Here is a 14,964-nt window from a genome sequence, read left to right as displayed (position 1 = left end):
GATTTAATGCTGTAATGTCATTTTTGGATCTACAGTTCTCATGCCTGTAGTATCACCCTATTGTTGGTGGTACGCCTTTTCTGGGGTTTTTTGGCAACATTTTTTAGGTTGCATTTTGTGCCAAGGGTTTTGGCAGTGCCAGTTTTTTTTGATGCTATTTAATCTGAGTTTCCCTTTGGGAATCTCACTGTACTCATGTTTTTTGGAGGAAAAGGGGGAGGAAAAGAGGAATAATACCCAGCTGGTGAGGTTGTATCAGAGCAGGCTTTACCGCTGTTGCTCTTCAAGTCACATCTGTCCATGGAGATGCACTTACCCGGACTTGTCTGATGGACCATGTCTCCGTAGGCTGCATTTCACCAGAGGGGCCATGATCTCGTTGTGCCAGGTGCTGTAAACTGACCTCCAGCCAAACTCCACTACGGGCACGGCACTGCCAGCTGCTATCGAGGACTTGATAGCCATCGGTTTTTACGCCTCAGAAGTCTTCCAGGCCGCCACCTGGGGCCATCAATCACATAAGTCAATCAACGATACACAGGTGTATAAAGCAGGTGACTGCTGTATCGTTTGCAAGAGTAAACTATTTCGACTCGTTCACCATGGGCAACCAGCAACAGCAGCGGCTTTCTGCAGTTATCCCAGGCCGTGCGATTCTCCAGAGCCCAGGGGGATAATTGGTGACACCCGTTTGGCTCCACATGATCCTGCCCACTATCCTCACGAACCACAAGGGGGAACTTGAAGGTGCGGCTCGTCTGTGACCACGGTGCATGGAATAATGCAGGTCAGTCGACGTTTCCCCGGCAGCCTCAATGATTTATCGTGAAATTATCCACAGCACCTCCTTTGTTTGATTCTGACAGAAGAATGTAAGATTGAGCGCTGCACTTTGAAGCCATGGTTCACGACCGCTCGCAGACAACCGTGAACACCAGTGGAGAGCAGGTTATGAGGATTAAAATAGAAATCACCATAGGCATCCTGGTAAAGGTCAGGATTTGCCCTCAGAAGTCTTCTATGTCATCATTGCTGAGCAGCTTTGCCATTTAGAAAGACATCAGAATGGAGCAGATAAAGAAGGAGGACAACCAGCCACTGAGTGAGCACCATGCTCAAGAAGAGCCAGAAAATCATAATGACTGTATAAGTACCTTACTAGACTGCTAGAGCCATATACAAGGCTCTCGTAGATGAGGTCCTCTCGTATCCCATTCATCCAGTGCATCAGCAGTCATCTCTATATCTTCATGTGTCCAGTATGCCCTCACCTGCATTACCAATTGCTGCAAATAAACTCTCATGGATTCTATTGCTTCTTTCTGTTGAACCATTAACCAGCATCATGCCAAGAACATGCTCAAAACCAACACTGCCAAAAACAAGAACAATGTCACTATCGATCTCTGGAAATCTCAGTTACGCCAATATCAGGTGACTTTGGGCTGTGCTGTGTCTAATTTTTGGGGTATAAAACTACACCAGAACATTATTCACACAAATCCACAAAACTCTCTTGAGCCAGTCTTTTGCATGGGGTTGACGGAGCTATGTAAATGAGTGGCAGAGGGTTTCGGTTTTGGAAGTGGCGCAAACGATCGAGGAAATTGGCGATGTTTCACTGTAAAATTGATGTAAGTTTCCTCGGAGAAAACGGTGCAACGCCGCTCTTACGGCAGAACTTTCCAGGAAATTCCGGGCCATAGTATCTAGAAGTCTAGCTCACTCCACCCTATACACAGTGTCTAGGAGCCTTGCTTACTCCACTCTATACACAGTATCTAGAAGTCTAGCTCACTCCACCCTATACACAGTGTCTGGGAGCCTTGCTTACTCCACTCTATACACAGTATCTAGAAGTCTAGCTCACTCCACCCTATACACAGTGTCTGGGAGCCTTGCTTACTCCCCTATACACAGTGTCTAGGAGCCTGTATCTGGAAGTCTTATCAATCTCTACCCTGCAGCAATCCATATTACATTCTGTGCCAATTAAGTTCAGGGTGGTTCATATGCCATTTGCCTTCCACATAAGACGTTATGACTATTGTATCATATAATACTAGGAAGTTAGTGCAGCGTCTGAAAGTGAAGGACATTAAATAGTTTGTCTCCTCATAAATCAGTTACAAGAATTGATTTCCTTTAACATCCTTTTGTTCCTATCAGTTTCTGCTGACTTGTTCAGTACTTCTGTTGAAACTGTAAATATTGATGACATCACTGGGGGAACGGGCTTGGAGGAGTTCTCCAGCCTGACTGAGGGGGAAGGGCTCCCCTCTGATCTATGGAAATTAGAATCCGGCTGGTGATTTTGTTACACAATGCACAGAGGAAATCTTTCCACAGTGTGAGGGAGCCCTTTCAAATGAGGGGATCACTGCATGCCTTTGGGCTAGTGATTGGAGTTCCACATTGCATCAAGCTTCTCCCAACTGTTAATCCAATGCTGTGATTAGTATCCGCCATTTAAAATTTTGTTTTTTAATGGAGGGGAAAAAGATAATTGATATTGAATTAGTCCAAATTCTATGAAGTGTTTCTTGTTCTTGGGGTGTGTCAATGGTGAAACTTCCCCTTTTAAAAGCAGCTCGAACAAAGTCTTAAAACTTTCTCAACCTGACATCATTAGCACTGATTTACTTTTGACCCTCATTGGCCATTCTAACTTCCTATTATGTGAATTTAATTAATATTAGGGATTACTTTTCATTACAATTAGAACCACTTAAAGATTCTTTTTATTAAATGATTTTGATCGAAGGTGTAACTGGTCGACACATATTGGTTTGTTTTTTTAGAGCCATTTAATAGACCAAGTGGTTTGACTGGTCTGAGATCCTTAAGTAACAGCGCCTTTGGTGGACTGGGGAATCCTTCAATCAGTGAGTATCTCTGTCCTTTGGGTTCTTTGTATGACTCTCTCATGTTTTACTTTGAGAAGTGATACTTTGGCTGATACTCGGGCAGTACTGAGCCAGTACTGAGAGTTATAGCACAGCCAGGACTGTTTAGCCAAATCCATGCTGGTGAACTAAAATTTAGATAAAAGTATGCTCTTGAGTTTAAATTATTAGATTAGATTACATTAGATTAGATTACAGATGTGTGCATTACACATTACACTTATCTGTATTGCACCTGTGTGTATTGCATCTTTCTGAATTACATCTGTGCGGATCACACCTGTGTATATTACAACCTGTCACATCTGTGTGTTATACCATTCTGTATGATACTTGTGTGTCACCTGTCTGTGTGCCACACCTGTGTATGTATTACCTGTGTGTATCACACCTGTGTATGCTACAGCCATCTGTTTTACAGCTATGCATATTACACATATCTGTTACAATTGTGTTTATTACGCCCGTGTGTATCATACCTGTATATATTACATCCCTCTCTATCATACCTATTTGTATTATGCTTGTGTGTATTAGACCTATGTCATACCTGTGTACATTACACCTTTCTGTATTATGCTTGTACGTAACACACTTGTGTATATCTATCGGTGTCAAACCTGAGTGCATCATACCCGTGTATATTACACCTATCTTTATCAACCGGTTTACTGTATCGGGGTATTACACCTATCTGTATTACATCTATATGTTTCATAGTATCACACCTGCATGTACCAGAACTGTTTTATACCAATTTGTATCATGGTATTACCCTTAGCTGTATCGCACCTGTGTGTATAATCTCATAACCTATTGTTTTATGACAAACGCTGGATCTCCATGGGTGCAGGCTGCCCTGTCGTGCGTTGCCCGAGTTGCCATTCACCACATGCGAACCAAGACATTGAATGTCAGCACGTTACTTGACCTCTTGGTCTGTGGTTCAGTTCTGCAATAGGGAGTGCATTTTCCAAATAAACCATTAGAGAAGCTCCAACATATGACTTTTAAGCAATTAATTTTCTGACGTCTCTGATTGACTTCACAACAGAAACTCTGATTCAAGAAGATGAATGCCCCTGAGGCTCAGAGCTGTCATAGGGTATCCAGTCAAACCCGTGCTCTTCACCCCTGCCCATGATCTTGTGCCTGTAGCGTGTGTGATGCCATTTGCCCCACAGCAGCACAACAGCCAGCTGAAGATGTGGTGTTCATTGGCAGTTCTTCTTTTACTACACCTCGTTTTTATGAACTAATTTTTCCAAAAAAATTCTGATGTTTATTATGTCTTAGAGATGTGCACTGTTAATGGATTTCTTGCAACTATCAACCCTTGCTTTCCTTTACAGCCTTTATATCATTTTATTATTTTTGATAGGTTGTCATTACGTATTGTCTTTTTGGTAATATCTGAGAGGACCTGTGACTGAGTTGTGCACATCCATGTGCCCTTGTGTCCATAGAAGGTCCACATTGACTATTAATGGTTCTCAATTATAATAAACAGGAACCTTTAAGGAATGGCACTGGAGCATTGTGCAGTTCTGGGAGTGGGAGGGTTTGAGTTCAGATTCCTCACACACTGATGTCCTGATCTAAGTTATCCCACCTTAGGGAGTTACAATGCTATCAACGCCTCTGAGTCGTGCGATTTGCAAAAGTTTTTTTTTGTCATTCACATAGAAAATATAAACGTAGATAAATGCAGTTAGATTTCCTGACTGAGTCGTGAATATTAAAAGAACTTCACCAAAACGTGGGGTGATGAATGAATTGTTGTGTTGATAATGCCGAGTGAGGACGGATGGGAAATCAGTGAACCAGTAAGTTGGGGCTGCTGTCCTGCATCTCATAATGACTGGATTTAGAGAAAGAAAGACTGACTTGCATTTATATAGCGCCTTTCACGACATCAGGACGTCCCAAAGCCCTTTACAGCCAATGAAGTACTTTTGAAGTGTAGTCACTGTTATAATGTAGAAACGTGGCAGCCAATTTGTGCACAGCAAGGTCCCACAAACAGCAATGAGATAAATGACCAGATAATCTGTTTCTAACGATGTTGGTTGAGGGATTAATATTGATGTGGAGATGCCGGTGATGGACTGGGGTGGACAAATGTAAGGAATCTTACAACACCAGGTTATAGTCCAACAACTTTATTTTAAATTTGGACAGGGATTAATATTGGCCAGGACACCGGGGAGAACGCCCCTGCTCCTCTTCAGAATAGTGCTATGGGATTTTTAATGTCCGCCTGAGAGGGTAGACAGAGCCTCGGTTTAACGTCTTATCAGAAAGACGGCACCTTTGACACTGCAGCAGTCCCTGAGTACTGCACTGGAGTGTCAGCCTGCGTTCTGTGCTCAAGTCTCTGGTCTCCAGCCTGTCCTCTGCGCTGTAGCTTTCTGGTGGAAAATGATACAGAAAAGTAGAGGAAGAAAAGAAAATGAAAATAAAAACAAATTATGTTTAAAACCCACATTAAACTCTCTCTATAGTGGTGGCAGAGACTTGGCCAACTGCAGTTGTAGCATCAATATAATGGTAGTAATGTGTGTTTTGTGTCATCAGTGAGATTATTGCGTCGCTGGATCAGAGAAAATTACAGGGAGAGTAAGCTGGAAAGTATAGGGAAACAAAGCAAGAGAGAAAAAGAATTATATGGAGGAAAATGTAGAGAAGCAATAATAAAGGCAAATAAGAGGGATAGAAGAAAAGTAAAAAACAAAACCAGGAAGAACAGGGAATAGTGGTGGATAAAGAAACAAAAGTTAAAGATCCTGAAAGATAAATAAAAATTGGATCATAATGAAGAAGAAAAGAGATCGAGGAAAATGTAAATATTGCCAACGTCAAGAAATTTTTCATGTTATTGAGAGTGAATGGGATCTGTAGGGTCAAGGCCAATATGTAATGCTAATAATCCAGTTTGTTTGGTCAGAAAATCCTTTGACAACATTGCATTGCCATCTGTTCACCATCAGTTTGCAGTGCTGTTAGCGAAGTATTGCAGCATTGTGTTGCACAGGATGGTGCTATTGGTCTGCCTTTTATTTTTTAAGTCTGAAAGAACAGCTGTGGTTTCACAGCTCATTCACCATTATGTGGAGATGCCGGTGATGGACTGGGGTTGACAATTGTAAACAATTTTACAACACCAAGTTATAGTCCAGCAATTTTATTTTAAATTCACAAGCTTTCGGAGATTTTCTCCTTCCTCAGGCAAATGTTTCGAGATCTTGAAACATTTGCCTGAGGAAGGAGAAAATCTCCGAAAGCTTGTGAATTTAAAATAAAATTGCTGGACTATAACTTGGTGTTGTAAAATTGTTTACAATCATTCACCATTACAATACTTTAGATCAGTTATTTCTTTAAAAGATTACTAAGTAATCGTACTTCTTTCAGTCTGGAGTAACAATTCTTCAACTGCTGGAACCATGGCCCTTTTGTTTATTATGTTTCTTTTTTTTCCTGGTTTGTTCTAGAACCTTGGGTGCTACAGCACAGAAACAGGCCATCTGATCTATGAAGTCTGTGTTGGTGTTTCTTTCCACCCCTAACCTAATCCTGCGCTCCTGCTCACTCTCTATGCCCTGTAATATTCCTCTTTTTCAAGCAGCTATCTATTTTTTTTTAAAAAGACTCTGCCAGAATTCCACATTCTAACCACTCTCTGCAAAGATTTTTTTTTCTAACCTCCCCTTTAATTGTTTTCGTGTCTTAAATTTGTGTCCTCTCATTACTGTCTTGCCCACCAGTGAAAATAATCTATAACCACTTGATTGTTCTAAAGATCCAACTGATTCAGTGATGTCCTTCAGGAAAGGGAACTTCCCACTCCTACACGGTCTGGCCTACATGAGACTCCAGACCAAACTACATGGTTGATCCTTAATGCCCACTGAAGTGGCCTAGCAAAACCATCCAGTTGTAAACAATCGCTGCAAAGTTCAGTAATAAGAAGTTCCTTGCTTACTTGTAGTTTGTGACTGCTAATACCAGTATAGTACAGTTCAGTGTTGTATGTTTCTATACTTGCATCGTGCTCACACAGTAGTGTATCAAGTTTAGCATTTCATACTGTCCTCCCAGTTGAAAGAGATTATAAATAGAAGTGAAAATTACACTGCATTGATGTATAATTTTACTGCTTTTACATTCAATTTTCCACAAGTAGACAAAATGCTTACTTAGTTCTGAGTTCCAAGGTATAGAATCACTGTATTGAGTCTTGTGCATTATGGTTGCATTAAACTGTTGAAGTGGGTACAAAATCCCCAGCTGGTGCATTTGGATAACTTATTCTGGCACTGGCCATATCTTATGCATTGTACACTTAAGAGGAGTAGATTGTAAAGGTGAGTGCTGTGCACCAGAAAAGCTGAGCTTGGTCTAGTTGGTGGGGGTAGGCCACAAACAGGCATCACTGACTCTGTTCAGATTTCTCTGTTGCAAAGAACCTAAGTCCATGCCTGAAAAGCCCAGATCTGTCCTAAACTTCACCTGCATTATAGACTGTCGATCAACATGTTTGGCTTTTGGTTGGAGTTTGATGGATTGGGATGAATCCAATTCAGTGTTGCTTGGCTTTACCCTGTTGTTTTTTTAATAGATCAAACCCAAATTAGATTAATCTTTTGCCCTTTTCTCTTTTTTAAAAAATAAACAACTTTCTTAGCACACCTTGATGATTTAGAGGCAAAATGCACTGCTGGAAATTGTACTAAGTTGGGCAGATTTGGACATCCCTAGGACCACTCACTAACCTGGCCTCAGTGCACCTGATCCAGGGAATGGACAAGCAGTCAGTTTCCCCTGATTATCGCTCTCCAGTGACCCCTGCTGGAAATGACATGCACGTGGCCGTCGGGTGAGAACAGGTTCGGACTCCACTCTGCTGACAGCTGTGCTGGGTTCACTAATGAAATTCATGCAGTGCCTTGGGTGAGGTACCAGAGTGTTGCATGTAACTGAAACCCATCATGACTCCCTGCTTGTGAAGGGTAGATAAGGGAAGAAGGAAAAACGTCCTTTAAATATTTTTTCCCCCCCCGTTAGTTCCCTAATTAGGTCCAATCCATTCAAACCAGTCTTGCCTTTTGTAATTTCCTGCTGTATTTGTGGTAATTAATGATCATTTAAAGAGTTGAATGGCAATGTTCATGCCTGGTTCGTTCTTGTAAATCTCTGTAATTTTTCCCTCTTGTTTCCAGCTGCCAATAGTATGTATACATTTTAAACTCAGAGTGCGTTGCTGGGTAAGTACTGACACGTCAACTGCCAAACTTTTTAAACATTGTTTTTTTTTTGTTTTTTCAACCATTTCAGCATCCAACACAATGTTCAGCCACAAAGATGGCCCCAGTATGCAGAGCTTTAGCAACCCTCACGAACCTTGGAATCGACTCCACCGAACGCCACCTTCGTTTCCAACCCCACCCCCTTGGCTGAAGCCAGGGGAGCCAGAGCGCAGTTCCTCTGTAGCAGCTCATGACAGAGATAGAGATGTAGAAAAACGAGACTCTTCTGTTAGTAAAGATGAAAAAGAAAGGTACGAAGGGTTAAGCAATAAATTCGTCCAGTCAGATTCTATATTTTAAAAAAGAGCAGCGAACTCGAAGGTGTGGGTTATTCACTGTCATATAATGTCACGGCAAACTTCCTTCAAATCCAATTGGCCAAGTGATGTGCAATATTGGACACCTATACCTCAGTTAAAAAAGTTACTTAAAAATGTAATTGATATTAAGCATCTTCAGTCTTTAAATTCGGAGGAACGTGGACTTCATATTTACACTCTACTTAATTTTATCCTTTCCCCATTTCTTGAGAATTGTTCCAGCCCTCTCTCCATGTGTACCAGTCTCTGTTAGACAGAGTGGGCGAGACATCTTGTTCCCAGCCCTCTGACAGTGCTGCCCTGTGAAGAGCCTCAGGGGACATATAAAAATAGCATGAGTTGACTGGTTCTTTTCTTCCCCCCCACCACCCCCTTCCCCCTCTCTCCTCCTTCTCCTTGCTCCATTCAGTAGTCCTCATTTAACAGCTTAGTCAAGGTCTGGGACTCACTGGTGGGGGAAGAAGAGATATGTTGTACCCAACCACAGCTTGGCACATTGCATTGATGTGCTATGTCATCAGACTGTGCACTGGCTTCACACAATTGATTTAAAAAGTGTATAACTTTCCTTTAAAGAGCCATCATTAATAAATAGTTGAGGAAAATAAAGATAGGGGTGCGTAGTTGAGTTCAGTGTTAGGGTGCATTCTTGGATCAGCATAAGGGGGGCTCTGCAGCTCTGCCTTAAAGGTGCTCTGGCCGAAGGGTACCTGATAATATCACTAATCACAAAATAAGCACCATTAGGAACATAGGAACTGGAGTAGGCCATTCAGCCCTTCAAGCCTGTTCTGCAATTCAATGAGATCATGGCTGATCTGTATCCTAACTCCATCCACTCGCCTTGGCTCCACATCCCTTAATACCCTCCACTAGAAAAAAATCTATCGATCTCGGATTTAAAATTATTAATTGCACTAGTATCTACTATTTTTTGTGGGAGAGAGTTCCACACTTCTACCCCTTTGTGTGAAGAAGTGTTTCCTAACTTCTCTCCTGAATGGCTTGGCTCTGATTTTAAGGTTATGTCCCCTTATTCTAGACTCCCTCACCAACAGAAAAAGTTTCTCTCTACCCTATCAATTCTTTTCAAAATCCTAAAACCCTCAATCAAATCACCCCCTAACCTTCTATATTCCAGGGAATACAAGTCTAATTGATGTAATCTCTCCTCATAATTTAACCCTTGGAGCCCTGGTAACATTCTGGTGAATCTGCACTGCACTCTTTCCAAGGCCAATATATCCTTTCTAAGGTGCGGTGCCCAGAACTGTACACAGTACTCCAGATGTGGTCTAACCAGGGCTTTGTATAGCTGCAGCAAAACTTCCTTCCCTTTATAGTCTAGCTCTCTAGTTATAAAGGCCAACATTCCATTAGCCTTTTTGATTTTTTTTCCTGCCTGACTACTACATTTTAGTGAACTGTGTACATGGACTCCTAAATCTCTTTGACCGCCACTGCTATTCCATACCTTGCTAAACACAAGTAGAAAGCCTATGCAACAAAACGATAAGCTGTTATTTTAACATAGTAAAATTAGAAACTCCGCAAATGTTCAATTATTTTTTAAAGTTTTTTAAATCATCTTTTAGGAATTTATTAAAACAAATAAATATAGTTGCAGGTTTCTGATCCCAGACTTCAGTTGATTTGAATTTTTGTTCATTTTTAAACAGTTGAGCCTCTTTTGAAACCTAAGGCAGCTCAGGCTGTTGCGATATTAATTTTAATATTAAATATAATCTATGATCAACCACTTAGTCCAGCTAGCTAAACACAGCAACAAATATTTGCATGACATTTTGAAACTGACATTCCTTGAATCTATTTTTTAAAAATCCAGAAAGTATACAAGGCAAAAATGTCACATCATTCCATTTTTATTTTTATTTTGCATAGAAATAACTACATAGATGTAACTGTGACAGCACAAATTAGCCGTGTTCTGTATAGATTGGTACATTATTGCTCATTCACTAATGGGTTCTTCAAAGAGAGGATTAGGTACTCTTGGTGAAAAGGGAATTAAAATGGTGCTACCATCCTCTTAACTAGTGAAATTTTAGTCAGCCTAGAGTACTCACAACTCCAGAGATGTGAATCAGAAACAAAACAGTTTTATGTTATATAAAACTGAGTTTCTTGTTTTAAACTGATGCTTATTTTTTCCTTTGAAACAAATATTGAACCATTTAAATAGAACCCATTATTGATCCTGGGTTTTCATAATCACTGAGAAACAATCATTGCAATGCCCTTAAAGTTATGCTATTGCTGTACTGTTGCACACTGGAATTCATTTTGACATGACGTGAATCCTGAAAGGCACACCTTCAAGTTCACTATGGCTTTAGAGTACACCTCTGACAACACTGCCAACTGATGCTATTGGCAAAGAAAAATTGGTTCAAGATTATATTCTGAATGCTTTGGAACAATGTCTCAAGATATTATTCTGTTAAGGATTTAGTGACGAATATGAATTCCATTATTATATTGCTAAATATTATGTTGATTTTTACTGTAATATTTTCAGCAAATTAATTATGTAATGTTAATGCAATGAGAACAAATGGGAGGAATATTTGGTAGATTAGGATTTTATCTAGAACAATTTTATGTCTAGTACAAGAATCCTAATGTGTTGGCTTGAATTGTCTCTCTTGGAGAGGGACAATTCATCTATAAAGAGTCCTCCCATTTGTTATTCTTAGTAGGTAATAACATTGGGTAAGGTTCACTTCAATTAGTTCTATTCTGGAGTTATCACAATTGTATGATTCTGGACTGGCTTATGTTGTTGACATGGAACTCTTCAGAAGACTTTGGATTTTTCTCCCTTTCCAGCCTAGAAAACTTCACAGGTTAAATCTCTCAGACCATCAGGACAGCCATTCACGGGATCTCTTAACATCTTAACATTGTGGGTAGGAGGCCCCTGTCGATCTGTGATACCACATTCAGACTGGTAGAAAAAAAACTGAGAAAACACATGGAGGCAAAACTCCTCTCGACTGTTTTAGTAAAAAGAAAGGTTGATGTGAAAACATTGTGACTCTTTGCTGGGCCTGATAATATCAGTAAAATGTTATTACCAAAGGGATGAAGCCAAATTGGTTCCTTCAGGCAGGTACTGGTTTGTCTCAGATGATAGATGCCAAGTTTTAATTCCATAAATCCTTTGAAAAATACTATTAAGAATCCCTGATCACCACTGCAGGAGTAGCTGCTTAATCCAGATATCAATTCCATCCAACTAATCATCTGTTACTCTTATTGGTGTCTGTAGTCACTATAGAATGCAAATCATGTTCCAGAGGGGCACTGTAAATGTGAGCTGCTGCATTCTCCAGTGACTGCAGTCATAGCTAAGAATAAAAGATATTCATCTTCCCATTCCCTCCCTGCTTGTGGAAAAGATGTAATAATTTGTTTTACCCCTCCCCTGTCACCATGCTTTATGTTAAGAATTTGAGCCCATATCATAGGGAAGCCCCCTATAAGAAGGCTATTTTGCCCATTTGATCTCAACCTTCCAGAACCCCAACCTTATCTTTCTTTCCATTCCAGCATTTAGATGCCTCTTAAGTGAGTCAAGTGTGATCCAGTGTGATCATGCCCAGCCTACTAACTGCAGTGAAAATGAAAGTGTTCAACTGCAATTCTTTCAGCAGACACCCACATAATAAACAGGTGCCTTATGAGGATTATTTCACTGACGCCAAAGACTATCATAAGGCGACTATGTTGTTAATGGCCCATGACTCTTTCGTACTTGCATGGTCCACCATCATTAGTGCTGTTCCCGTGATTGTGTTTTATCGAGTAACCTAAGTGAAGGACCAAGGCCTGTGGTGCACGGCCCTACCGGGGTTGAAAGTGAGAGCGAAGACCAGATAAATCAAAAAGTATAGCTAGATGATAAGCTTATGTTTTAAAAGGGTGTCAAAGTTTTGAGGCAAGGGACAGAATGAGTAGAGAGGAGATGGTAAATCTTCACTTTAGTCAGGATGCAGGGAAGAGAAAGAGTTTGCCAGACATCGCATTTGGGACTCAGTAGAAACAAGGGAGGTAATTTTAACTTAATCTACTCAGCAGGGAACTGCCGCGATCAAATCTGCCACCCGTTTTATACGCTGCCTGATTTTACTTCCCATTGACTGCAGTGGAAAGTTAAAACGGGCAGCCGATCTGACACTGCTGGGTGGGCTGGATTAAAAACAAGTCTAAATAATAATTGACCATAATGATATCAATAAAATAGAGGAGGATGAGAAAGATAGTGACGGGAAGAGAGGTTTTTATGGAGAATGTTTTATTTTTGGCTGGAAAGGATTAACTAATCTTCAAAAATAGTTTCTAAATTTGGTTAAAAGTCAACAACTTGGGCATATTGAATCTTAGAATCTTACAGCATAGAAGGAGGCCGTTTGGCCCGTTGTGCCTGTGCCGGCTCTTTGAAAAAGCTGTCAAATTAAGCCCACCCCACAGCTTTTTTCCCATAATGGTAAGGAAGCCCCATAGTGCCTGTGACTTCCTTACCATTTTAACCTGGTGTCTGAGTAAAGCAATATGTAGTCGGTGAGGTGTAATCTATACGCTGCCTTTCTTTAGTTTTGTGAACTGTTTGGAGAGTTGCAGCATGCTTGGGTATATTCCTGCTTGCCATAGTTTATCATTTGCCTGTTGCACCTTGTGGATTCTCACCGAAGTATGTTCCATATTTTGTGGTGTCTGCTTCTTGTTCTTGCTTTAAATGAATATTGGAATTAGTTTGCCACATATTTCAAAATGGTGGCTGCTGCTGTACTACAGAATAGTTTTTTGTGGTAACCGAGTGGACATAACATTTTGTTTCTTTAACTTTCTCCTTTTTAAATTTTCTCGAGCCCCTCACTGCACCAATGTTATCACTGGCTAGCAGGATAGGCCTCTACCAATCCTGCTCCACAGCTGCCGCTGAAGGTGCATGAAAGCCTCTGAGTAACTGCCCTCCGACTTTCCTTTTCTCCCTATCTCCTGCTAGCTCTTCTCACAGAGACTGTGGTTGAATTCAGGAATGCAATGGGAGAAATTGTGGGTACAAATCCATGCTCTACAATTCTTTGGAGCTGCCTGTCAGAGCATCATGCTACTCAATAGCAGTGGGATTATTTTAAACCTTTGGAGATCATTTTATGAAAATGCACTGGCAGTGGAGAACCTCAGATCTGATGACCTCTCCATATATGTCATACAAACATACAAATTAAGAGCAGGAGTAGGCCATTCAGCCCCTTGAGCCTGCTCTACTATTTGATAAGATCATGGCTGACCTGATTGTGACCTCAACCCTACTTTCCCGTCTACCTACTATAACCTTTGACTCCGTTGTTAATCAGGAATCTATCTAACTCAGCCTTAAAAATATTCAATGACCCAGCCTCCACCGCCCTCTGGGGAAGGGAGTTCCACAGACTCATGACCCTCTGAGAGAAAAAAAATTCTCCTCATCCCCGTCTTAAATGGAGGACCCCTTATTTTTAAACTGTGGCCCCTAGTTCTAGTCTCTCCCACAAGGGGAAACAGTTGGAAATTCTGATGGGTAAACTTTGTGTAGGAATTAACCTAAAACTACAGTGTCCCTATTAAAAAAAAATGGACACTCCGAAACTGCTTAACCTTTTTATAGAAAAGGGCAAAATGATCTAAACAATTACTGAGTTATCAAGGCTGCTTCATTTCTGTAGTGACTTTTAATCTGGTTATTCAGTAAGGATGAGAACACTGTAAGCAGAACTAAAAAGTGGACTAAATCAGAATCACTAGTAACATGATTTCTGGCCTCCATGGGGAATCCTACAGGGAGCAAATTCTGACTTAGTGCAAGCTGCCGCCATCAGAGGAAATTAATTCAAACTACCCTCCCTTTAACTGGTCGCAACTATAAATGCGAGCCTTCACTGCAAATGGGGGTTCTTTGCACAATGAAGATTAATGATATACATTTGACTTCCTCCTAACAAAAGCCTATAAATAAACAAATGCAAAATACTGTGGATGCTGGAAATCTGAAATAAAAACAGAAAATGCTGGAAATACTCAGCAAGTGAGGCAGCATCTGTGGAGAAAGAAACAGAGTTAACGTTTCAGGTCGATGACCTTTCGTCAGAACTGGAAGAAGTTAAAGATTTAACAGTTTTTAAGCAAGTACAGAGTCAGAGAAAGGGGGTGAGGGAGGGGAGGAAAGAACATAAGAGATGGTCTGCGATAGGGTGCAGGGCAGGAGTGATTTAAATGACAAAAGGGATGATGGTGCAAGGCAAGGAGGGTGGTAATGGGATAGGTTAAGCTGGGTCTCAAGGAGCTGTAAATGACAACAGCAAAACCATTACCAGCACCTGCTGTCCAAAAAAATGGGAGCAGTGGTTATGATCTGAAATTATT

General features: G+C 40.8%; 1 protein-coding gene across 4 annotated transcripts in view; it reads left to right on the top strand.

Annotated features, from left to right (window-relative positions):
• The window catches only part of auts2a (activator of transcription and developmental regulator AUTS2 a), a 986,792-nt gene that overhangs the window by 968,369 nt on the left and 3,459 nt on the right, over window positions 1–14,964 (top strand). For 3 of the 4 annotated variants that reach the window (XM_068008151.1, XM_068008150.1, XM_068008149.1), the window contains exons 17-18: window positions 2,802–2,885; window positions 8,244–8,466. In XM_068008151.1, coding sequence (XP_067864252.1) covers window positions 2,802–2,885; window positions 8,244–8,466 — 307 coding nt within the window. The remainder of the gene's footprint in view (window positions 1–2,801; window positions 2,886–8,243; window positions 8,467–14,964) is intronic. The other variant, XM_068008152.1, reaches the window with a different exon arrangement.

The sequence above is a fragment of the Heptranchias perlo genome, chromosome 28 (genome assembly GCF_035084215.1).
Source record: "Heptranchias perlo isolate sHepPer1 chromosome 28, sHepPer1.hap1, whole genome shotgun sequence".
Taxonomy (NCBI): domain Eukaryota; kingdom Metazoa; phylum Chordata; class Chondrichthyes; order Hexanchiformes; family Hexanchidae; genus Heptranchias; species Heptranchias perlo.
The sequence above is the reverse complement of the archived record's forward strand: the minus strand, read 5'-3'. Positions and strand labels throughout refer to the sequence as shown.